At 29.7% G+C, this 27500-nt stretch overlaps 1 protein-coding gene and 1 long non-coding RNA gene across 2 annotated transcripts; both read left to right on the top strand.

Moving 5' to 3' along the window:
* The first annotated feature begins 3628 nt into the window (after positions 1-3628).
* LOC122505897 (52 kDa repressor of the inhibitor of the protein kinase-like) lies at positions 3629-9475 on the top strand. The gene is made up of 4 exons (XM_043617768.1): positions 3629-3832; positions 6667-8410; positions 8500-9127; positions 9469-9475. Exons 1-4 carry the CDS (start codon positions 3629-3631, stop codon positions 9473-9475), a joined length of 2583 nt encoding a protein of 860 aa, XP_043473703.1.
* Positions 9476-21957: 12482 nt separating this feature from the next.
* Positions 21958-22918, top strand: LOC122505879. The gene is made up of 3 exons (XR_006301958.1): positions 21958-22054; positions 22574-22712; positions 22808-22918. It is a non-coding gene; the product is annotated as an uncharacterized LOC122505879 (long non-coding RNA).
* The last annotated feature ends 4582 nt before the right edge of the window (positions 22919-27500 follow it).

The following is a 27500-nucleotide window of genomic DNA, read 5'->3' as shown; positions in this document are numbered from 1 at the left end:
CAGAGCTACACGAGCGCGATATTTATGTTTTTGTCTTATGATAAAGGAGAACGGGGCGAGGCAGCCAATTGCTTCTTATTTCTGCATAATTTTGCAAATCGTGCGCTATTAATAATGTACACTGCTTATGGTAGTTTACTTTAGTTGCTGACAGATGGGAATTATGGCTGCAGCAGTTTAGCAGTGACAGTATCATTTATGAAAACAGACTTTTTGGATGTAATTTTTCTAAGAGTTATTTTGGTGATTTTTGTTAATAGAGTTACACAAATAAAATTCTTGTAAAGTGATTTTCAATGCAGAATTTAGTGCTGAAGACGATGGTGTTAATGGAATTGCGATATTTTTAATATTACAGGATTTGTAAATGTTTTTTTAAAAAAGTACTCGTGGGGTTAGTCAGCCAACGATAAATTTTTCGTCTTTTTGTGTTGATTTTATTGGTTCTTTTAAATGTTTTCTCTTTTTTTCCTACTCTAATACATTTTAAACTTAAAATTGAATTTTATAAACCATTTTTTAAGAATGACAAATTTATATTTCCTTAAAATGTTAAATTGAATTTAATTAATTTTATTATTATAATATTATTCAAATGTAAATTTTTGAAGTTTACTAACAAAATAATAATAACTTTGTCAGCTAAAGTAGTACTTATGTTTTTCAAAATTGTGTTTATTGTTATTATGATGCGTTTAGCTAAAATAAAAGAACCTTATTTTCAGGTTAGTAAGAATTTCCTAACTAAACTTTTATTGTTGATAATGTCAAAGCATTTCTTTCAGTGTGGCTACAGTACACTTATACACAGAAATTCTTGGTTTTCCTTGCAAATGTACATGTATTTAAAATAGTGTGCACTAAGAGACCTAAGTTCAAACATCTGGCCCCCTCTTTGACTAGTTCCTCATTTCTCTATCTCCAAAGATTGCTATCTCTCTCTAACCAAAGCCAGATTCGTAATCAGCGACCCCGAAAACGCCCGAGTAACAGTTTTCAAATGAATCTAATGAATTTTTAATACTATCTTCCACTATATTAGATCCACCATTTTGAATTTTGAAAAACCAATGTCATATTCGTAATCAGCGACCCCGAAAACCCCCGAGTAACAATTTTCAAATGAATCCGACGAATTTTTAATATTGTCATCCGCCATATTGGATCCGCCATTTTGAATATTGAAAAATCAATGCCTGATTCGTAATCAGCAACCCTGAAACCCCCCGAGTAACAACTTTTAAGACGATTACTTTACCTAATTTGCCCAAAAAAAATGACTGAGACCTATCAACTAAAAGGAATAGAAATAATCAACACCGCCAAAAACTGTGCAATAAAAACCGACACAATTAACTTACCTACGTTACAAATTACGGAAAACGTACACGAATACTATTACAATCCAAAAATAGAACTTAAAATAGATGAAGTGTCTCCTATACTAAAAAATACATAACTACATTTTGACCAAACTACAACAAATGAGATATATACAACGTGGCGGAAAATGGAAGTGGACAAAAAATTACAAGAAATTGAAAAGGAACTAATGATTCAAAGTCAGCATAAAGTCGGTAGGAGAGAAAATTTAATATATAGTAGTTCGATTATAGTTATCATAGTTATAGCAGTAGTTACAATACTAATTTTCTTAATAACAAAATACAACAAAAAAGTGAAATGCACCATAAACTGTTGTAACAAACAAAAACCATCAGAAAATCAAATAGATATGACAGACGCCAACAACTCTCACGAAACATAATTAAATAGCCGAGAATATAAACACACACACTACCGTCAGGAATTATCGGTACGGCTGCACGCACACGGCCCAAAAACATTCGAAAGATTATTTAATTTTACGATTAATGATACATAACTGAAAATTTTAATAATTTATACAAAGATTGCAGCAATCGACAAATTTGACAAAAAAATTTAAAAAATAAATTTTTTTTAGAAATTTTTTAAACCTCTGCACATTTTTTAAAAATTGTAGAAAAAATTTGAAACTTACATAAATGTGATCATTCATGTTTCATCTTTAATTTAAGACTAAAAGAGTTTAAAAATCTTAATCGGTTAGCGAGATATCATTATAAACGTCCGAGCATTTTCAGCCAAAAACCGTTTAAAATCGAGTAATTCAATGAATTTGTCATAAAATATGCTCAGACGTTTATAATGATATCTCACTAACCGATTAAGATTTTTAAACTCTTTTGATCTTAAATTAAAGATGAGACTTGAATGATCACATTTATGTTAGTTTCAAATTTTTTCTACAATTTTTAAAAAATGTGCAAAGGTTGAAAAAATTTCCAAAAAAATTTTGTTTTTAAAATTTTTTTGTCGGTTGCTGCAATCTTTGTATAAATTATTAAAATTTTCAGTTATGTATCATTAATCGTAAAATTTAATTATCTTTCGGATGGTATATTTGTTAATTTTCTGACATTTGTATTTACAAGAAAATCGTGATTTAAAGATTGGTATGTTTTTGGGCCGTGTGCGTGCAGCCGTACCGATAATTCCCGACGGTAGTGTACAACCGAAAGAAAATGTTGATAACAAAAATAAATTAAGGAAACAACACGATGAAGAAGGCCCAACAACCGCTTTAAACTGGAAAAGCAAAGCTGTTTTGCAGAGATACCAAGATATAGCATGAAAAAGAAACTCGACAAACATAAAGACAGAATCGACAAAAATCTAACTATAACTCTTGTGTAATATTAACCAAATATTAACACAAAATTCTATTTTTAAATCAACAAAAGAAGTTATGGGAAATTACTAAACTAACATGTACATAAATGTATAAATGCATGGGTTGCACACAAACATACAAATTTGTAGATGCAATTTATACTTTTTTTTCTCTCTAAAATATTTTTTTGTTATACATATGCAAAAGCCTATTGTCTATTTTAAAAATAACTACGAGAATTGACCAGAGACATTTTAACTCTTTGAAATTAATGTTCTTCACTTACGAAAATATTTTCCTGCAATTATTTAGAATTAAAAAATTTATATTATTAAAATTAAAAAAAGTATTACATTCTAGACTTTTTTTTAATTTCATTTTTAAAAATTCTTTAAAATCGTATAAAAATTTGCATTCGAAACGAATAGAAATTATTATAAGAAAAGGTGAAATTTGTATTCTTTGATAGAATTTCACACTGAGAAAAACTTTTTTAATCCAAAAATAAGTAGACAACCAAAAAAATTTGTCTGAATTAAAGATATTTTATAATTGAATTAAAATAATTTTTATTGAATAAAATTTATTGTGTGTTGAATCGAAATAATTTTTTTTAATTCAAAAATAATTTTTGATTGACTGTATCTTAAAGATGTTTGATTTATATATATTATATTCTCAATGAGAGTACTTAGCATAAAAATTATTAACTAATTACTTTTCGAAAATGTACACACATCTTATAATTTTAACTACTTAATATTTTTAAAAAATGTTCACTCCTATAAAAAACAGAAATTTCAATGGGATTGAATTTAACTGGCCCTTTTTTAATTCAACTAAATAAAATAATACGGTTTAACTGAATAAGAAATTTGTAAATTTAAATAAAAATAACAATTAACGTGAACAATGCAGGCAATAACAAGTTTCCGAGATTATTTGACACTTTGGAGGACTCAAAATAAAAGTAACGATTATCGCTTCATGTCTGCTAGCACTTATGACGGTTTTCAAGAAACGTTACAATCTACGATTGAAGTTATGGATTTTTTGACAAAGGAATGCCAATATTCTTTTCTTATGACAACGGGATTAAATCAAGATGCGTTAGAGGTATGCTAAGTTATAATTTGGATATATATTTAATTCTATGATCTTTACACGTTTTTTTACTTTGTAACTCCAAACAGTGAAAATTATTAATTTTATATATATCAATGTCCGGAATCGGGCAATGTCTGACAATGCCCGGGCATTGTCGACATTGCCTACAACCACTGGGCATTGTCGACAATGACCATCAATTTCGGTTAATGTCCGAAATAATTTATATTATGAAGTTTTTTCGGGCAATGTCGACAATGCCCGGTCCAGTTTGGGCAATGTCAATAATTAATTTTTTAATTTAATTTAAATTCATTTTAATCGAAATGTACCGACTAGTTATAAATAAAATGTCTCGTAAATTGTAATATTATTTCGTGTACAATAGATTGAGTGTCGTTAAATTATTAACTATATGGTTATAAAATGTGATGTTTTGAATTTTTTTAATAAATTATAAAACTTAGAACTAATAAATAACCCCAATATTAATGCTCTATTAACAAAAAAATATCACTCACGTTGTCACTGGCCATTTTTACCAATGATTTAATACTTTAAAAGTCTGATTTTAATAGTATAATTAATTTAATCCTTAATGTAAACAACATTGCCCAAAAATGAATGGGCAATGTCAACAATGCCCGGGCACTGTCGTCATTGCCCGGGCATTAACACGCTTTGCTGAATATTGTTGAAAATGTATGGGCATTGTCGACATTGCCCGATTCCGGACATTGACCGTAACATATATATATATTAATTTTGCAGGGCATGTTTGGAATGATCCGTGGATGCTGTGGGTCATACGATAAACCAGACCCTTTGCTTTTCATCAGGATTTATCGATTGCTCAGTTTTTATTCACTTGTGAAACCACCAAAAGGGTAAAATGTTGATGTTATAGGTAGTTATAGGTTAGGTTATAGGTAGGGTGTTGTGAAGTGATGTGCAACGTTTTTTTTCGTTGGCCGAAAAACATGTCAAATATTTAAATTTTTAAATATTTCAAAATTGAATGACTTAGAGGCATTATAATAGAATATTTCTGCATTATTAGATTTTCAGAATTTTAAATTTTTCCTACAAATTTTTCGCTTTTTCAAAAACGTCTGTTTTTGCATTTTCCAAAAAAGTTGGGGTGATGTGCAACAGCAGTAAAATTCAGGTATATAATGCATAAATATTGATGAAAAAACCGACAGATTAGCTCAGTCGGATAGATGCCTTGCATTGGCGGTCGTTTAAGGACCAAGGGTATAAGTATCCTTGGTTCGCGCCCACTTGGCTTGGTATTTTTTCGGCACGTGAGACAATCTGAGCGAGAGGTTTGACGTCGAGGTATAATGATGTGCACCGTCGATTATTGTCCGGTACACACCATTAGAACTCGACTGTCGATAAACCGGTTGTACTCAGGAGAGGTTTTCTACAGTTTCCCTCTCCACTGTCGAGAAAACCCATTAGACGGGTGGTCCAGGCAAATGCGAGTACTCCCTAATTTTCAAGTCGATCTGTAGGCGCAAAATTTAGTATTAAGTGAATTAAGAATTATTTGTAAAGAAAAATTTCGACGGTTGTAAAACACTTGTATAGCCAAGATTGTAGGCTTAAGACGGGTGTATAAACAAATAAATAAATGAAATTATTAATTTTAGGCTTTTTTAATGCAAACTAATCGAAATCTGCCAAAAAAAATTTACTAAGGTATAGTTGACCACTAAAAAGTGGAGATTTCACCAAAGAAAAAAATTTTTTTTGTTTAATTTTTTATTTATTCATAACTGAATAAGGAATATAATTATAGGAAAATAATTAATAATTTTTATTCATCATGTGAATCGCAGTTACAGTGGCGGATCCAGGGGGGGTCATGACCCCCCCCCTGGGAGTCTGGAACAAGAAAAAAAATAAAATTTGTTTTAGAAAAATTAAAAATTTGAATCTGATTTGGTGTTTTAAATAAGCTGAATATACATATATGTCGGCTAATTGTTCAATTCTAAATTTCTAATCTTCTGAGACCTGGGGTTACAATCTTCTTTTGTTCCTGATTTATCGAATTAGGCCTAAGCACATTCAAAATCGTGAACTTTAAATGATATAGAAAAGGATAACTGGACAAAATGTATATCTATCCCGCATTCGTCACCCGTATCTGAATTAGTTGTGCGTAAACCTTAATGCAAGTACTTTTTCATTAAGAATTGTCTCACCCTGAAAGTCGAATCTTAAAATAATCGATTCTCAAAGTCGATTTCGATTGAATCGATTTCAATAATCCGAAGAAAACATCTGACAGGTTCTATAAACATCAATAAACACATGCATCTAATATGTAATTATTTCTGATATATTAAATTTTCTAAGAGTGTCGATATTAGTGAATGACTTCAGTACAATTCAAAAACTTTTTCCGGTTAAGTTTATTTTCGGTCTGAGGTTATGTAAGTTTCTGAGGTTCAATGCTTTACTGTTTATAATTTGAAATAATATATGTTAATATGCTTTTATTATTTTAAGGTTACTTGTATATGACATATATATTTTACCAAGATTTTTTCGTTTCACTGTAATGAATTTTGCCATCTTATTGTTTGTTCGTGACGTTGATTTTGAACTTTTGTCAATAGCAAAGAAATAATTATCGCTTTCAAGAAGATTTTTATTTAGCATTAATAACCTAACATACAAGTATTTTAAGTTTATTTGTGTGAATATGTAAAAAATAGACTTTGAAAACCGAAAAGAATAATCATGGTGAGTATATTATTAAACACATGTGTTAATTTTGTTTTCAAACACCTTTATTTATTTATATGGAATTTTTTTTTATGATGTAGAGCGATTTAAAGAAAAAAGGTGGTCATATAAAACGTGGAGAAGATTCTTTCAGGAAAATTGATACTTTTTTAACAAAAAAACCAAAATTAGACACTGTCGAATGTGAAGAACCCAATTCCCTAACACCAAAAACTGATGTCCCGAAAACTTCTGTTCCTGCTGCTGCAACAGAATTGTCAACGAGTTTTTCCGGTGATGATGATTCCAAAAACCCGCCAGCTCAATCTGATATGGCATCAGATATTGGTTGTTATATAGGAAAACAGATAAATGAAGAAACCAAAGCCATGTTACTTCAGAATCATTGGATGCCACCTTCAAAATACGTGTTTCCTTATAATATTGTGACCAAAAATGGAAAGGAAACAAAAAAATACGCTCAAAGGTCACATCTGGAAAAATTTCATTGGCTCGTTTTGTCGCACAAAGACCGTGGTCTGTATTGTAAATATTGTGCCCTTTTTGTTGTGTCTGAAGGAGGAGGTTTTCAAAATAAAATGACACTTAAAAGATTGGTCAAAGAACCATTAACAGTTTTTGACAATTTGCTGGGGGAAAAGGGAGCCCTTTTAAAGCATGAAAAAAATGAATATCACCAAATGGCCGTTGAATGTGGAAAAAAATTTTTAAAAAGTTTTTATAATTCTAATGCTGACGTTGCTAACCAGGTTTGTACTCAACGCATGGCTGAAGTAAAAGAAAATAGAAGACGCTTACAACCGATTGTCAGTACAATTATCTTTTGTGGACGTCAAAATATTTCTTTACGTGGGCATAGAGACGATGGAATGCTTTTAAGCACAATCAAAAATGAGCAAGTTTTTAAAGACAGTTTGGTATCGAATGAAAATGGAAACTTTAGAGCTCTTTTAAAATTTCGCATAGAAGCTGGTGACAAAATATTGCAACATCATTTCGAAACTGCCAAAAACAATGCAACGTACATCAGTAAAACAGTTCAAAATGAACTTATCGACATATGCAAGGAAATAATACAGGAAAAAATTTTAAATAATTTAAAAGAAGCTAAATTCTTTTCCATTATCTTCGATGAAACAACAGACATATCACACATTGAGCAACTAAGTCTTTCATTCAGATATTTTCATAATGGCAGTATCAAAGAGGAATTTATCACTTTTTGCAATGCGTACGAGATGCTTCGTTACGAAAAGGGAGATGTCGTGATAACAGATAGTGAACAAGAGCGTCGATTGACTGGCGAAGCTTTAGCCACAATTGTAACAGACCTATGCTACAAATTTAATATAGATTTAAATTGGTGTGTAGGAATTTGTACTGACAGTTGTGCGGTCATGGCATCTGAAATAAAAGGAGCAGTTCACGAATTGCGAAAAAAAGCTAAACATGCTAAACGTTCGCCATGTAATAATCACGTTTTAAACAATTCTTTGGGTAATTCCGTAAAAGTCGTCTCGTGCCGTAATACTTCTGCTACGATGAGAAAAGTTGTTGCTTTTGCAAATGCTTCGGCTAAACGTCATGAAGTATTTGTTGAGGAAGTAGGCAATGCAATGAAGGGTATTTGCGAAACTCGTTGGGTTGAAAGACATGATGGGCACTTACAATTTCAAGGCGACAATTTAGTAAAAATTTGTAACGCCCTGCAACGAATTACAGTGTGGAATGACAGAAAAACTTCTAGTGATGCTCATTGTCTACTGCAAGCTCTACGAAGTTGTGATTTCATTATATCATCTGTCAGTTTAAATGATATTTTAGGTAAACTATACATTTTATATAAAATAATTATTTTTTTATATTGAAATTTTTTAACTGTTTGTTTAACCTTAACTATGTTTCATTTTTAGGGACAACTGTATCACTCAGTCGTTTACTGCAGACAGCTTCAGTAGATTTGAAAACTGCTATGGATGCAATAACAGATACAATAAGTATACTACAGCAAAAAAGAGAAAATGCTGCAGTCGTTTTCCAACAATTGTTTTCTGAAGCTAAAGAAATTGCTGAACAGTTGGACGTAGAGCTGAGATCTCCTCGCATAACTGCAAGACAAATACATCGGCCTAATAATCTACCAGCACAATCTGCTGAAGAATATTACCGCAGGTCTATATACGTACCCCTTTTGGACCACATCATAAATGACCTACAAGAAAGACTTTCTCCTGAAGTGCTAGATCTATTTAACTTAAATGTATTTTTGCCAAAATCAACCTATAATGAGAATGATATAGATATTGTACGTAAGGTCACTAGGTTTTATAATGAGCTTTTAGATCGAGTTCATGAATCTACCGTAGTTCAGGAATATAAACTTTGGGTAACTAAGTGGCAAAGAGAATTGGAAAATGGAAGTAAAATTCCTCAAACGGTACCCCAAATAATTGACGTTTGTGACAGTGATCTCTACCCGAATGTCAAAACTTTTTTGCACATCCTTGCAAGTATACCAGTGAGTGGGGCGACAGCAGAAAGGTCTTTTTCAACATTACGTCGACTGAAAACATATCTTCGGACATCTATGGGAGAAGAGCGTCTGACTGGATTAGCACTATTGAATATCCACCACCAGATTGTATTTGATGGAAATGAAGTCATCGATCGATTTGCAAGAAAAAAAAGGAAACTAGATTTTATCATATAATTTTTATGCCAATCTTATTAAAGATAATAATATTCTTAATAATAAAAATAAATGTAATTAAATTAAAATTAAATTTTAAAAAAATTTTAAATTAAATTTAATTAATTAATTATTAATTAATTATATTGATTAAATTAATTAAATTAAATTAAATGTAATTCTTGTTACTCAGAAAGTGAATAAATTATATTATACCATATATTATATTTTTTCACATATATATATATATATATTTTTTTTTTTTCATGACCCCCCCCTGGAATGAAGGCTGGATCCGCCACTGCGCAGTTATAGCACGTAAAAAGTAGTAACTACCTAGTCCACCCCCAAAAAAAAGTGTTGCACATCAACCCAAATATGATATTTTGCGAAAAATGATTTGTAAGAAAGCATTCATCAGTGCCACCTAGTGGCATTTTTGAGTACTCGAATTCTGTACGCGACAGCATTTTCTCGAATTGAGAGCGTGCGCTGAGCTAGTTCTTAATTTGTAACTCATACAAATATTGCTGTCCCAAAATTTCTTTTGGTGGGATAAAAAGGTAATAAAAAAATAAATATTTTGAGGTAATTTTGAAAAAAATCAAAGAAGGCATAAAGGGTTAAAAATTTGTGTTAACATAGTGTAAAGTTTAGGTAATTCTGCTGAAAAAACTCTCTGGGCGTTTTAAAATCCATTCATTTGTTCGAAAATTATTTTAGTAAAAAGTGTAACCCCTGACAGTATGGCAACCCCGCATTGCACGGACCTAAAATCATGTTTTTTCTCTTAGTTTTTGGATGTACTAAAAGACATATTTTGGCCAAAAAAACAGCACTTTTTTTAAGTGGCTTTTTTCAGAGAATGTCTCATAAGTGTGTGTGTACATACTTCTTTGAATTCCGTATATACTATTGCTATGAGTTTCCTTTAAATTCCTGAAATAACTATTTCTGGTGAGAAAAGTATATATATATATATGTATTTTACATATTTGTATAATAATAATGTCAATAATGAAGTTAAAAAAATTTTTTTAATTATTTAATAATTACCAATTAATAATTATATTAATTATATATTATAATTAATTATAAATAATTTAATATTTAATTAATAAATAATTGATAATAATACATACAGGAAAACATTACAAATTAAGAAAATGGTAAAATTTTAAATCTAAAAAATTTAAAAAAAGACAAATTTTTTAAACATAAATAATACACCAAAAGTGTAATTTTGAACATTAGTAGTAAATCAGAGGTTTAGGTCCTGTATTAACCCCTTGACTGCCGATGGTAAAGGTCTTTGCCATTTCGGACTTTGCTCTGACTGCCGGAAAACTGACAATCTTTGCCATGATAAAAATTGATGTAAAAAAGTCAAAAATGGCTGAAAATTAAAAATAAAATGATTTCTAAAAAGTCAACGCTATGCAGAATGCGACGCACGTTTCTGTTCTTAAATTCAGTGAATTTTAAAAATGTTATAAATTTTTAAAAACAACACTTTTAGCAAATTTTTCAAAATCTTTGCCATGGAAAATACAATGCATTTTTATTTGAAAAATATCTAAAACCGCCTGAAATCTATTACTCGGGGGTTTTCGGGGTCGCTGATTACGAATATGATGTCGGTTTTTCAAAATTCAAAATGGCGGATCCAATATGGCGGACGACTTTTTTAAAATTGATCCGAATTACCTGAAATTTGTTACTCGGGGGTTGTCGGGGTCGCTGATTACGAATATGATGATGGTTTTTAAAAATTCAAAATGGCGGATCTAATATGAAGGATGAATTTTTTAAAAATTAATCCAATTTACCTGAAATTTGTTACTCGGGGGTTTTCGAGGTCGCTGATTACGAATATGATGTCGGTTTTTCAAAATTCAAAATGGCGAATCCAATATGGCGGATCACTTTTTTAAAAACTGATCCAATTTACCAGAAAATTGTTACTCGGTTGTTTTCGAGGTCGCTAATTACAAATATCCACTTAACCCATGAACTTATTGGAAAGGTGAAATGCGTTAGGACATTTCAATGGAATTTCAATTTTTGCACTCTTTTTGTAGCTGTTCTATGAAACCGGCATTCGTAAAATTTGTTCTGCTTTTATGATAAAAACAGAAATTTTTTAAAAAAATGTTTGCCATATTGGATCCGACATTTTGAATTTTTAAAAACAGACATCCGATTCGTCATCAGCGACCCCGAGAACCCCCGAGTGATAATTTTCAAGAAAATACAAAATTAAAAAAAAATATCCGACATAATGGACCCTCCATTTTGAATTTTGAAAAACTGTCATAGAAATCGTCATCAGCGATCCCAAAAATCCCCGAGTGACAAGTTTCAAGCGAAATCAAAATTAAAAAAAAAAAATTTCACCATATTGGATCCGCAATTTTTAATTTTTAAAAACTTACATCGGATTCATCATCAGCGACCCTGATTACGAATCATTAGATTCGTAATCAGAGACCCCAAAAACCCCCGAGTAACAAATTTCAGGTAATTTGGATTAATTTTTAAAAATCCGTCCGCCATATTGGATCCGCCATTTTGAATTCTGAATAACCGAGATCAGATTCGTAATCAGCGACCCCGAAAACCCCTGAGTAACAAGTTTCAGACAAATTGGACGATTTTTTATTCTTGGCATTCTGGGTACATTTAGTGTTTTACAGTCGGCAGTTAAGGGGTTAAGTCGTCCATTTTAGAATTATGATTAATTTTTATTTTATTTTAAATGATTCAGTTATATGAACTACAGTGACAACCGTAATTTTTAATCAGTGGCCAAAGCTGTCTCTATAAAAGAAAGGTAGCTATATATTTTTTTTCAAATTTTAAATTGTTTTTTTCAAACTTTTTAACATATAAACAATGACATTTAAAAAAACAGTTAATCAATTTTAAACTTTTGAGGAAATTTTTTTTTATAATCATCCAATTTTAAGGGCTAAAAAAGTTACAAGAACATATAAATTGAATAATTGAAATAAATATAATAGAGAGAGAGGGAGGGAATATTTAAAATTAAAATGAAACACATTTTTAAATTTTTTCTTTTTATTTAAATGTAATTTTTAATCTTTTTAAAACAAATTATACAAATTAATTAATGATCATCAGTCATAATCATCGTCATCAACATCAACTACAGCATCATCGTCATCATCATTGTCATCAACATCGTCACTGTCGTCGTCACTGTCGTCGTTTATAATTAATTCAATTTTAAAATGTTTATTTTCTTCAAAATAAATATAATAATTGTCGTATTTTTTCCATTTCTCTTCGTCATTTTTATTCACTTCATTTTCATCATTTATACTCTTACTTTCTTCCATTTCACTCACACACATTTTTCTTTTTATAATAAAATCATTCATACCATAATTTTCACTTGTCTCAACATCCATTTTACTCCAAACATCCTTATCATTTTCATACACATTCGTCACATTCATATTCACCACATTCATTTCATATTTTTCACTTTTTTTAATCACATTTTTTTTGCTAATTCTCTTTTTTTTGTAACTGCTTGCAGCGCTATCATTTCCGTCATCATCGTCTCCTTCCATATATGCCATAAAGGCTAATTCCGCTTCCTGCAGAGTTTGACATTTGTTTAAATTCATTTTTTTCCTTATGTTGGCGGCGCCATCATTTTCATCATCATCGTCTCCTTCGAGGAATTCCAAAAAATCCAATTCCGCTTCCACCAGAGTTTGACATTTGTTTGAATTCATTTTTTTCTTTTTTGTTAATTAATTTTCTAAATTTCTGAAAACATTTAAAAAAGGAAAAATTATTATTTAACATTAAAATGAAAAAAAGGAAAGATATACAGAGAATAAGAGAAAGAGAGTAAGAGAGAGAATAATAGAATAAGACAATAAGAAAGAGAATAAAAGAATAAGAAAAAATAAGAAAGAATTAGAGATTAAAGAGAGAGAGTGAGAGAATAAGAAAGAATTAAATAGAGAGATAGAGAGACAGAGTAAGAGAGAGAGAGAGTAAGAGAAAATAAGAGAGAATAAGAGAATAAAAGAGAATCAAATAATTAGAAAGAAAATAAAATAGTGAAATTAAAGAGAATGAATTTAAAAATGCTTTAAGAAAAATAAAAAAAAACTTACTTGTAATTTTCTTATTAAATTGCACTTACTTTTATTTTTTTCATTAATATTTTTACTATATATATATATAAATAAATTTCTTTTCTTCTTTTCTTCTTTTTGTTTTTTTAAATTATATACTTGTATTATATTATTAATTTTTTATATAATTTATTATTTTATTTATTTCTTTTTAAATTAATTTTGTAAAAATAATTCCAACCTTCTTGTTTGAAACATTTACTTTTAAAGAACGTTTCCTTTCAATTTTCTTTCCAAATATTTTGTTTGCATGTGAGATATTATTCAAATTGACACGGTGGAAATTTCTTGACGTTTATCACATTTTATACAAATATTTCTCTCCCTCTTTTTTTTCTTTAACTTTTTCATTTATTCTATTTAATTCTTTCGTTTAGTCTCTCTTTTACTCTATTATTTTCTTTCTCTCACACACTCCAACTATCCATTTATCCATGTCTTTAATCTCTTTTTATTCTTTCTTACTGCCGACATTTTGTAATTTTTTATTAAACACGTAATAAACCCTTAAAAAAAGAACAAGTAAGCTTAATCTTAAAAAAACTTTGTAAGGCTCAGCCTTCTTGTAAAATAAAAGTAAAATCAAAAGAGTTTTTAAATCTAATGAGATTGCATTACATGTTTATATATTATGATACTATTTAATTATTTTAATTGTCCTTCTCATAGTTACTTTGATTTTCATTATTTTGATTTTCATCGTTATCACTCACATCAATAATCTGCTGTTCGTTATTTTGTCTTGCTTCGTTTTTTCTACGAAAGAATAAAAGAAGATTAGAAGAAGATATTATATACCCTTCAATTATTATATTCTTACATATGATTTAAAAAGAGATTAAGGAAAAACATAATTAAAATTTGTTGTAAATTTACCTTTATAGAGGTCAAAATATTTTTTCATTCTATTTTGGGATTGTTATAAAGAATAATAGAAAAATATATAAATTATTATGTTAAAAGTGAAAACTATAGAAGACAGTATTATTTCCTATTTCTTTGAGTTCATTCTCCTATTTTGAAAAATGTTTCCCTCACAGTTTATAAAAAGCATTTATAGAGTAATATTTCATTAGGTTAAAAGTGACTGTGCACTGTTCATGAGTGTGAATTAAATGTCATGTTTGTAGATTTAAATATAATAGAATAAAGTGTTGCCAGATTAGTCTTCAAATCTGAAGAATATTAAATCAATCTGCGATATTTAAACAAGTTGTTCATTTCATGATCATTAAGCTTCCTCAATATAATATATACCAATTGTTTAATTTTTTATTTTAGAATAATTATTTTAAAGTGTTAAGATAAAATGTCAAAAAATACAAAATTTCAATTTTTTGTGAAAATTTAAAATATTTATTAATTCTATAAATTTTGATAAAATATATACTTCATATACATGAATCGATTCGTTTTTATGTCAGGAATGCAATTTTGACAAGAATTAATAAAAATTTTAATGTAGAAAAAAGTTACTTCAAAAAATCCAAAAATTATTTTTTCAAAAATTAAAAAATTGTTGAAAAAAATTTTTTTTTTTAGACATTTTTGAAAATCCTTTTGTCTGATTTTTGGTATTCGTGACCGTAATACACCTACAAAATTTTATCAAAATCCGTCAAGACGTGTAAGAGAAAATTTGTCCACAAGAATCGGTGACATACACACACACACATACATACACACACACATACATACATACACACATACATCCGGACATTTGTTCCTCTCGACGAATTATATATACTACACTTGAAAATTTGTAAAAATAATTGGTTCTAAAAAATTCGGAAATCGACATCACTATAAGGCTTCCTTTATGAGGAAGCAATATTGTAAAAACTTGAAAATGTTTTGAAAATCTTGCGAAGTTATAATGGAAATATTTATAAACATTTAAATAATATAAACAAATTATTTTTGGGTCAGAATTCGTGAAATTTTCACAGAAAATAAAAGTATTTTTTTTAAATCGAAATGTTGAAAAAACATTTCTATTTGGCCTTAAGAACGTGTCCACCAAAAAACAGAAAAAAAATTATTTTTTATAAAAGTTATTGCAAAATTAATTTTTTTGCAACTTTCTAAACAAAATTTTATTTCTCCTAAATTAATGAACCGATTTAAATGAACCAAGCGGGAATATAAAGGGGATAAAATATACTTTCGTTTAGAATTAGAAAATTTTTAAAAAGTTTATTTTTTAATAATTATTTAATAAATTTTTTATAAACAATTAATTTTTTTAAATGTTCTACGCCTTTTAAAAATTTGAAAAAAATATTAACTTACACTTAAAACTATAAGAAATCAAAATCCGTTGAGAAAATTTTGGAGCGACAATTATTTTAAAAGTTATAAACAAATTATATTGGCGCGGTGTTGTGCATCAACGCTGAACTTAGTTTTTGATCATTTTTATGGTTATATAATTGAATAAAAATGTTAATTTGACAGTGTTTTGTTCATTTCGTAGTTAAAAATAATGTTTTAATTCTGAAAATCATCAAAATAGCATCTCCGTTCAATATAATTTGTTTATAATTTTTAAAATAATTCTCGCTCCAAAATTTTCTCAACGGATTTTGATTTTTTATAGTTTTAAGTGTATGTTAATATTTTTTCAAATTTTTAAAAGGCGTAGAACATTAAAAAAAATTAATTGTTTATAAAAAATTTATTTAATAATTATTAAAAAATAAACTTTTTAAAAATTTTCTAATTCTAAACGAAAGTATATTTTATCCCCTTTATATTCCCGCTTGGTTCATTTAAATCGGTTCATTAATTTAGGAGAAATAAAATTTTGTTTTAAAAGTTGCAAAAAAATTAATTTTGCAATAACTTTTATACAAAATAATTTTTTTTCTGTTTTTTGGTGGACACATTCTAAAGGCCAAATAGAAATGTTTTTTCAACATTTCGATTTAAAAAAAATACTTTTTGTTTTCTGTAAAAATTTCACGAATTCTGACCCTTTTTAAAAATAAATTATAATTTTTGTTTTTCTCATTCTTATGATTATAATAATAAATGTAGGCTAAAAACTTCTGAAGCGTGCCACTAATTTTTCGATAGAGATATTTTTATATTTCATACTAATAATTTTATAGTATTTTCGTATCAAAATATGACCCCAAAGTTTTTTTGCAACATTTTAATTTTTTAAGAGATATTTTTTAAACAATTTATCATTCTATTTACCATTCTATTTAATGGATTTTAATAAAATTTGAAATGATTAATATACAATAACACTGCTTCTGAACAAAAAATATTTGTTAAATTTTGTTCATAATTTGTTTAAAATAGCAACAATTGCGCTGTGCTATTGACGCGTCACACAGTGGGATTTTTTTAAAATTTATTGTTCAAAAATGTCTACAGTCTACAATTTTTGAACGATTTGAGTGTTCTTGGATTTAAATTAAAGGAGAATAAATTCTTTAGACATTCCTTGAGGCCGTTTTTTCAGATTTTAATAGTTTATAATTTTTTAGTTTAATGAAACTTAACAAATTAATATAAAAACTACTTGTCTTTTTACTGAAATAGGCCAAAACATTTTATAAATGCCTTTTAATTGAATTGATTTAAAGTGAAGTAAATTGAATGTAATGTTATATTTAATTTAATAATAATTCAATTTTAAATTAACTTAAAGTAAGAACCTTTATTTTAAGAGAAATTGAATTTAAGAATATAATTTTTTCATTTATCTTCTATTATGCTTATATAGTGATCCTATCATAATATATTGCATCGGTTCGCTCACTACGTGACTCACGCCGGTTCAAATTTCTAAACAAAAATGCTTGTACGCCTAAAATATATCTTAAAGGAAAAGGTTCTTTTCCTTATATGTATGTTTTGTTGCCAAGTCTATAATAATTTTGTTTCAAACCATTTCGTCCTCGATTTTTATCGCAAGATTTATATCTTCCAATCAAGCAGTGTTTTTAATAGGGTCCTTTCTTAAATCAAATTCAAATTTTATTAAAATATATTTATTTCAGCTGCATTTTTACTTACATGTTAATTCATCTGAATTTTTATTAAGATTTTTTTAACGATGAATTCTTATCTCAAATAGCTTTTATTTAGCCAAACTCTGCGTGCCTATAAATAATTAAGATTTAAAAATTTTTCTTAAATTAAAATTATTATTAAGTATTTTATTAATGATTTAAATTTTATTAACTGATTCAATACTTATTCAATAGTAATAATAATAATAACAACTACATTTTTAAAATGTTATGATTATAATTTATGTCTTGTTTTCAGAAACTTATAAAGAAGCTCTAAAGGAGCTCAATAATTTAGACAAAAAGGAATTTGTATGCAAGAATCACTCAGAAGAAGTGCTCATGGAGAATACAATCCATGCAACAAACGATAAACCAAATCATGATGATATTGACGATTTGTTTCATGTGCCAGAATTAATTGTGGATCACATTAATAAGTCCTAGTGTATGCATTTTTGTCACAAATAATTTAAATTTTTTACTAATTTACCTAAATAATAAGAAATATTATGAATTTTTTTTCTTAGACACAAATGCACACATTAATGCATCAGTAGTATTTAAGTTTTTTACTAATGTACCTAAATAATAAGAAATATTATGAATTTTTTTTCTTAGACACAAATGAACACATTAATGCATCAGTAGGAGCATCTGGATCAGCTACTACTATTGATAATAAGAATCATAAGCGAAAGCAAATAGCAGCCGACGATTTATCCTTTCACGACACAAACAAAAAGTATAAGGCTGCTAGTAAGTTTCTCGTTTTTTATTATCAAGTAAATATGTATTTAATATTTATATTTCTTCCCTCATAGCATTGGATATCTTGGGATATCATATGTGGGATATCCATAGGATACCTGTGGATGTTTGAAAGAAATTATCACAATATCCTATAGAGGAGAAATAGAGATGTCTATTAGATGACCCCTGGATGTCACAAGATATCTCTAAGATATCTTTACACTGAGAAAAATAATTATTTGATTCAAACAAATTTTGTTTAAATCAAACTTAAATTATCTTTGCTATACAGTCAAACATATTTAAGTTTCATTCAAACACATTTTCTGGTTCAGTTTAAGAGATTATATATTGAAATCAAACATAAATTGTGATTGATTTTAAATTATCTGTAGTCAACTTTTAAGTTAAATATTAAAATAATAATGTGAAATCTACAGAATATCCACAGGATAACCACAAGAGGTCCGTTAAATTAATAGAATACACAGGACCACAAAAAAATTCGTTGAAAGGTTCCTTCGATCAAATCTGGTGTATTATATGTTTTTGGGGTCGCTGAAAACGAATCTGAAGTCCGTTTTGCTCCATCACGTCAGGATTTTTCCTAACCTTAAAATACATATTAGATTTTACGTGACAGATGAAATTCTATAAATATTGTCGGATTTACCACAATCTTGGTATACAAGCTTTATTAGGGTTGCTGATTACGAACTTAGAGGCAGATTATCAAAATACAAAATGGCGGATCAAATATGTCGGTCGGATTTTAAAAAAATTCTTGAATTTTTAGGAAACTTGGTATCGAGGGGTTTTTGGGGTCACTGATTACGAATTTAAAGTCAGATTTTTGAAATATGAATGAGGAATCTAATATGGCGGTCGGATTTATAAAAATTTCTTGAATCTTTACAGAACTTGGTATTTAGGTGTTTTGTTTCGTTTCTAAAATTTTAACTTTGTTAAAATCAAAATTGTGTTTTAAGTCCTTTGCATGTAAAGATAGGGCTGTATTGCTTGTGTCATTTTCTGCTCTTGTTGATTGATTTATTTATTTAAATATGTAGTAGTGGTGATGAGGAGTTGTTTCTCAACTCCTAAAACAAATTAAACATGCTTTACCACGTATGTATTCTCACGTTTTTGTTATAGAAAGAAGATTTCTTTAAATTATTGTAATTTATAATTTTTGTGATTAATAACTTATAATTTTTATAATTAAATGTAATTTTTTTAAAATGTTTTTTCTTGAAAAGGATGGTGGCTACAATCGAAACGTCGTGACAATTATAGTAATAATAAATATGTTGACTAACTAAAAATTGTCTTCAAAATTTTTTAATGGAAAATTTGGATTCTTTGGCCTTAACCTCAAAAAACAAATAATGAACATAATTTATAAAAGTTACCTCACATTGCAATAAAGGCAAATTTTGTCTCTGATTAAAGTGTACTTTCATCTAGTCTGGCCTGAAAGGTATAGGTAGTTTAATTATTTTTTTTATTTCACTTTATAAATAATATAAAATATTGGGATCAGTTAGAGTAGAACAGGATTGCCACAAGTCAGAAAAGCAAAGGATTCAAAAACAAGTTAGGGAAAATGAAATTGGTTCGGGAAATGTCAAGATTTGTTATGAAAAGTACTCTATAAATATCAAATTTCTAGAAACACTACAAAAACTCTACTTTTCAATTAGTAGGTACATAATCAATTTTGTTTTCATTTATTAAATTTTATAATAATTTTGTTAAAATTATTAATTTTAATTAACTTTAAAAATAATTTCAGTTAAATACAGATGAAATTTCCAGAGATTATTTAAATTAGGGAGGTTTCAAACTGAAATTTCAAAGGCTGTGAGAAAAGTAATACTAATTAAATATTTATTTAAAAAAATATTTGAGTTTCAAATAATTGTATTTTAAATTTTGCAAAAATTTCAATTGAACTGTTTTTGAATTTTTTTATTCAGATTAGAGAAAAATCGAAATTTTGTTTTGAAGTCAGGAAAAAATAAAATTGTATTTTTTAGGCAACCCTGTAGGAGTACTTATAATGTCTCGGTATGAATCTACATAAATCAATTATTATGTTACAAACCGGAAATCTTATTTGTTTAGCCTTTGAGTTGGTTCTGAAATTTCGGGTTCGGGGAGGCTCCAAGCTGCCAAGATAGAAACCTATCTTGTTTATTTTGTAGGCTCGTTCGCTTATGCTCTACTTCGTTATTGCGTTAACTATTTGGTATTTAAGGGTGTGAAGGCAAAGCAAGTAATAGATAAAGAAAGCATTTAATTAAGAAGAATTTATTTTTCTTGCTGATTTAGAAAGTAGATAATTAGAACGATACAATTTCTTACTTACGACTACCGACGGACGTAGGTTTACAATCCGGTTACCGTCGGGCAGAAATAATTCACGTTGTCACACACAACCAATACTTAGTTATTCGAATCCTTTTTTTATCCAATTTATTTACTCGTAGCTTTTACAGAACAAAATGAATTTTAGGTTAAATTGATTCGAATGAATGTTTGTTCGGCCGTTGTACTTGGACGGCGCAGGTGTTACACACACGGACTGGCCGGTTTAGGAAGCAAATTTGATTAACTTGATCTAATTAATCCGACTTTCCAAACACAATCCACACAGGACTCCGTCGGTTAGATGGTTTACTTTAATTTTTCGTCTCCCTTTCGCGTTATACTAGGAAGTTTTACGCGGGGGACGAATCGCAGACGGGCTAAGTCGCGGCGTTCTTGGTTTTTGCAACACTTACCAGGCCAGAGCCAAGAGAGGTGTTGCTCGATAGAAAGAAGAAGTTGTACTGCGTTAATTGAAATGTCCATTGGATGTTGCGTTTTGCTGACAATTTGGATTCTCACGATAGTTTTGTGAGAACGGAAATGGTCTGAAATATAAAATAATATAAATATAAAATGTATAATAAATAATTATTCCTTTAGCCTTGCAATGTACATATACTGAAAGCAAGGTGCACTAAGCATCTTATGTCATTGAGTCAGCTGTGAAACGCACGTGCGATTGTTGTGATGCTGTGATTCGCAGCTTATGGACCCGCGGGGAAAGGGGAAGGTTCTCGGGAGGATCAAGCAACGAGTAGAGGCTATAATGCGACACGCATATGTTGGTGACTGTAGCCGTGGGCTAGTATGTGTTTCCGTAGCCGTCCAAGTATACATTGTGACGGAGTGAATCGTCACGCCATCTCTGAATAATTCTCCCCCCTGACCGGTGTTGAGTGTGGACCGCGGTAATGTAGGTGCCGAACTGCCAAGTGACCCACAAGTAGAAAAGAAAGTGTGTCGCTTGGCAAGTTAGTTCGAGTATGTGAGGTCAGGACCAGCGAGTAGGTGAGAGAGAGAGGAGTAGTGCCAGGAGAAGCTGAAAGAGAGAAACGGAGATAGGAAGAAGACGAGTCAACAGGTGAAAGAAAGCGTCGGCGTCTTGCCAATACTTTTGCCACCATAATTAAGTTAGCACGTGCTGAACCATTTTAGTCGCGCCTCGTGGTAGAGAAAATACACGAGTATATTAAATTTTTGTTTAAAGTGAGAGTGTCGTTACGGAAAGTGGTTGAGAGTACTTTATATAGTTTATAAATTTAGAGCGAAGTATTAACTGTGTGAGAAGTTTAGTATAATAAGCATAAATATAAAAATAAAGAGACTATTTTTCTTGTGAAGTGAAATTTGTTGGTGTTCCTTTTTTTGGAGAGACCTACCAATACAGCATCCTAGAACGTCGCCAGGAGTCGAGGTTCAACCGGGTGTCGACTACACATCACCGTGGGTAAGTCCTACCAGTATTGTACCAGTCTCGGTCCAGTCGTGTCCCAACGTTGGCGTTTCTGTCGTCATTTTCTCGGACAGAATTCCCTCATGAGAGTAAGAGTGTCTCTGAGGTTTTGCTAGCCGTTTGAGTATCGTTGTTTGTTAATTGTGTCCAGAGTTTATTAATTAATCTAAAAATTAATTGGCGCCTGATGGCGAATTTTTAAATAATATAAAAAAATTCCACCGAGTTAAATTTAATACAAAAGGTGCCAATTTTCTTGATGTTACAGAAAATTCTTTGAAAATATTTCTTTATTAAATTAGAATTAACGTCATAACATGCATTCGCAATACAATAATTGCAATATTCCCTAATTTATCGCGTTGCAACAATGTTGTCTGTTGCTCATATGGCTTCGCAACATTGTTGCAATGTTCCTAAATATCACCTTATTAATTAATAAATTATAATTTATAATCAAAAGACAGCAGGGCTGTCGAAACGTAAAATTGAGTTTTCTTTTTTTCTTTACAGGGAATTTAAAGACTTGCCCTTGGTTCCTCCAAGAATGGGATTTAGGGCTGTTTGGGGCGTCCTGAACCTGCTTTATCGTCAACTCTACAGGCCCGGGGAATGGGGAGTTCTGGGGGATGCCCAGCGAGAATGGAGTTTAGTAAGTGGGATATTCTTAACCTTTAAGGCAATTTTCCTATGTGATTGAATTACACTTTATTTACTCTTGCAAAAATACATATATATTTTTTTTAGCGATGGAAAATCGACCTGCAGCCCTACTGGTTCAAATGCTAAGGACCGCTATCTTTCTTTATCTATTGTTCATACAATTAAATTTTATTTACTTATTGATTTATATATAAAAAAATAATTACTTAGGAATATTAGAATTATAATTGATTATATTTGGTATATTGTTTATAATTTTAGTATAAAAAAAATCGATAATATATGCTTGACTTTTTTTTTAAAAAGAAAAATAAAATCCTTGAAATGTAACATAATGGTCAGTTTTGTTAATTATGTTCTAAAACATAAAAAAATACAAGATCAAGAAACACTTATTTGACAAACAATATATATATGTAGGTATTTTTTTTCTTTTTTTAATATTATATTTACTAAATACTAAATATTATTTATAACCGTAATATTAATCATTATTTATTTATTTATTTTACTTGAATAAATTTTATTTACATTTATCTATTAATTACTCTTAATATCAATTTTTGTTTTATATATCACTTAATTTATATTCAATTATATTGCTAAATATATATTTATGTATTTAAATTATTATTATACTTATTATTTAATTAATGATTCTAGAAATAATACAATCTAGCCATCCACCCGAGCTTAGATAGTTAGTTTTATTATCATGTCTTTTATATTTAACAAATTTTTAAATTATATTATTTATTGATTATATTATTATTATATATTTTTCTTTGATGTAATATCGATTATCTTGATTTATTGTTATTTGTACAATTAAGTTTTACTTTCATTTATTGTTACAAACCAGAAATAAATTTATAAATTAGGCTTTTAAGATGGCCCTTTATCTCGATTTGGGGAGGCACCAAGCTGCCAGAATGTTTGATTATTCTGTTTAATTTTGTGGGGACGTTATCCTACTTTTAAAAGTTACCTTCTGATTCGTTAAATGCACTATTTTTGAAATGATTTTGAATTTTAGGTTTAGTTAGGTAAGTAAAGAAATTGACTTTATGAATACATGATTTATTTTTAAATAGCAAAATACCTTTTGAATACAGAATGATTATAGTGTGTTACAAATAGAAAGTGTATGTGTGTTAGAATATGTGATTAAAACGATACTTATTTACTTACAAACTACCGGCGGAGCTATTCCTCTTTCGAATCACAAAGCATCCGTCGGGCGAAAATTCTTTTGTTCTTGTTTTCACGGAAAATCGCGACGTAAGATTCGCGCAATTTTCTTTTGTTTGCGAGATTGCACTTGTGGTGAGTGGACGCGGGCAATATCTATGCAACCGGCCGTCTCACACAACTGTGTAAAACTCACTGCGGATCTACCTTTTAACGAATTAGTCCGGGCAATATCTATGCAACCGATAATTCGATAATTGGTTTTGATCGCGCTCGTGGGCCACCGATATTTGAGACGGACGCGGGCAATATCTATGCAACCGGTCGGTTATAAATAACAAGATTCTAGAATTATTAATTATATTAATAATTCCAAAATCTCTCCAAAATCAGCCCGCACTGGACTCCACCGGCTCAGAGAATTTGAAAATTTTAACGTCTGCCCTAATTCATGCAAATTGGGTTACGGGTCGCGAACGGGCTTTTTTGTCGCGAAATTTCTCTGTCCCAAAACACTTGCTAGGTTAGACCCAGGAGAGGTGTCTTCGAGAAGAAGCGAGAATTCGTACTGCGATGATTGAAATTTTGCGACAAGCCTCCAACCCTTACCTTTGGTGCAAAGCGGCGAAAGATTTTAGGAGTAGGAGTAAAGAGTAGGAGTAAGTCATGGGCCCATTAGTCTATGCATTTTTGCTGACGTTTTGGATCTCACGGTAGGTCCGTTAGAACGGAAGCAGTCTGTTAACATGATACTTTTTGAGATATTATTTGAAATAACTTAGAATTTAAATAATAATTATATTGTTTAATTAATAAAATTATTATTTATCTTAGTTATAATAATGTATATAATTTATTTATTGTAATTATATTGTTCCTACTTTTTAAAGGTTGCTTGTATATGCATTTTACATATTGAGTAATGTATATATATACATATACATACAACCTAATGTCCTCCGGCATTTTGTTGTAACAACAATGTTTACAACAAAATGTTTAACTATTGTTAATAATAATTGTTTGTATGTGCATCCGACTTGATTCATAAATTCAAGTGTCATAAGGCATACAAGCCTTGTAGTTTGCGTCAGCTGTAACGCACGTGCGTTTGTTTTGAAGCTGTAGTCTACAGCTTATGGGCCCTGAGGGGAGAGGAAAGTTCTACGCACAACAAGGTAGCGATTGAAGGCAAGCATAGCGCGCTTATGTTGGTGCCCGTAGCATGGAAGCTGTGACGGTATTAGTACTGTAGCCGGGGGAGTCGTTGCTTGTGTTGGTGCTTACAACCTCCGGACGCACAGACACATGCGCGTTGCTTTATTGTGTGTGTTGTCGTCGTCCCTCTACACACACATACAATCTCTCAATGCAATTTTTAGTTGATGTTTTAATATTTTAGAATTACGCTTCACACTTTCGGTTGTTAGCATAAAATTTTAAATTTAATTATCCAGATTTATATACGTACTTTGGCTGCAACATTGCGCCTCCTTTATGTTTTACAGAATTGAAATTTGTATACAAATTTTATATTTATTATTTACCGCTCAATATTGCCGCAAGGTTCGATGTAGGCAGCATTGACTGCGCCGGTACAATTATTAATAACTATTTATTATATTTATTATTTAGTAGAAGGAGAAAAGAAATAATAATTTCTTTTGTCCTTCTAACTATTTTTATAAGCATTTCTTAGTTAAAGGCATTCTCTCGGTAAGATATTTGACGTTATCAGGGTGTCAAATATCCTCAAGCATAGCGTCGCTGCGTTGCGATGCTTTTATATGCTTGGGTTGATTTGAAATTAAATTTATTCTACATGGTTGTCAAATAACTTACTTTCTAAAAGACTAGTATTCTAACAATCCACCGTGAAAATTCCAGTTTTCGTCCCCGAAAACCCTGATGCCTTGAACTTAGAAATGCACATACTAGGACGATGTATTAACAAAATTTCTTCAATATTTCGAAAACAATTATACAATTTTATGTTGAATATATTATGGGTAAAAATAGTAGTGGCGTCAGTAATAGCCTTATTTTTTCTTTCTTAAATGGTTATCATTATTGTCAATTATTAATTAAAATTCCGATTAAGATTAGGATACAGCAATAATATATTGGGTATCAAACCCGATTATTTACTAAATACTAAATGGTTTTGTAAAAATTTAAATACAAAACAGAAAACAGCTTTTAAGTCTAATTTCAATTGCAAGGCAGAAAGCATATACTTTGAAAACTGTTTTACAAATAGCATGCTTTATTTGTTTTATTATTATTATTATTTTTTGTTTTTTTTTGTTTTTGTCGTTTTTTTTGAAAATTTGGGAAATTTTCAAAGAAATATTTTCTAGAAAATTTCTCGAATAACTAATACAATAATTTTTGTGTTCTTAATTTTCTACTATTACACAAAATTTTAAAGAGCGCAAAAATGGCTTTCAGTAATTGCACTGAAATGTGAGCCAAAATCTAGTTTCCATCTTACTACTGAAACTACCCTTCCGAAATACGTGACATTTTGATCGCAACATGGTACATTCTTCGAACCGTCTCAGTGGTGCTTAATTTAATTAGACTCTTGTATTTTAACGTTGCGCCCGCACATCTCCTAAGTAGTACAAACGCAACTGGGAACCGTCAATTTAGTGACGTAATGTCAATGTCAAGCGTAGCGGTCCAGTACCTCACTCCAGTGGTTCAGTTTTCTTACGGCCTTTCCTTCGATTAGAGTGCGGTCAGAGAGAGTAATACTTCGTCCTTAACCAATTGTGACTACTAGTGCCCCTTTTTAAAAAAAAATGTCCTCTGTTAGCTGTGAAACCGTTCTCGAGTATAATGATGGAGAAGATGATTCTTCTTCTCACTCTCATTATGGGTCCGAAGTTGATAGTGCCATAGATATAGTGAGGCGAGGCAGGGAGATATGCGGGTTGATTCCAGGTGACAGGTTTGTCATCATGAGGGGTTATTTGCTGACAAAATTATTTGAGAATAATGCCCAGCGCAACATAGCATCCTATTCAGCCAAAATAAGACGATATTTTGAGGCGAAAAATGCCTTCCTGCAGCGTTAATCAGAAAGAGGGTAAGTTTATATTCTCTTATTCTATATCCCAATTGGTTCTGACAGGAATTCCCGGAGAAACCGGGAATTAGCCGGGAGTTTTATGTCAAACCGGGAAATTTTATACCAAAATTAAAGATTTTATTATCTTAAATTGATATCAAAATTCACTCTTTATTTCAATTCTTATAGATGTTTTATTCTGTTCTCTAAATTTAAATTAGTTAAAATAATTAATTTAATAGTAAAAGAAAATTATCAGTCACCAATTCAAACACATTATGTAAATAAATAAAGAATACGGAGTTAATCGAAACATAGTGAACTTCGACTGAAAATGTGTAATTAAACTTCTTAAAGAATTCATTAGAAAATTTTTTTTAACAAATTGAATTCTCAAAGTATTTTAATTTAATACTTGATTAATAACTGAATTTTAAAAAAAGTCATATTCCAATGCATTCAAGCTTCTAGCGAAGATTAATGATTAAAATTTTTATTAGTTAATAAAAA

This window comes from Leptopilina heterotoma, unplaced genomic scaffold, assembly GCF_015476425.1.
Source record: "Leptopilina heterotoma isolate Lh14 unplaced genomic scaffold, ASM1547642v1 Lhet_38, whole genome shotgun sequence".
In the NCBI taxonomy this organism is placed as follows: Eukaryota; Metazoa; Arthropoda; class Insecta; order Hymenoptera; family Figitidae; genus Leptopilina; species Leptopilina heterotoma.
Note: the sequence above shows the minus strand (reverse complement) of the source record. Positions and strands in the feature narration are given on the sequence as shown.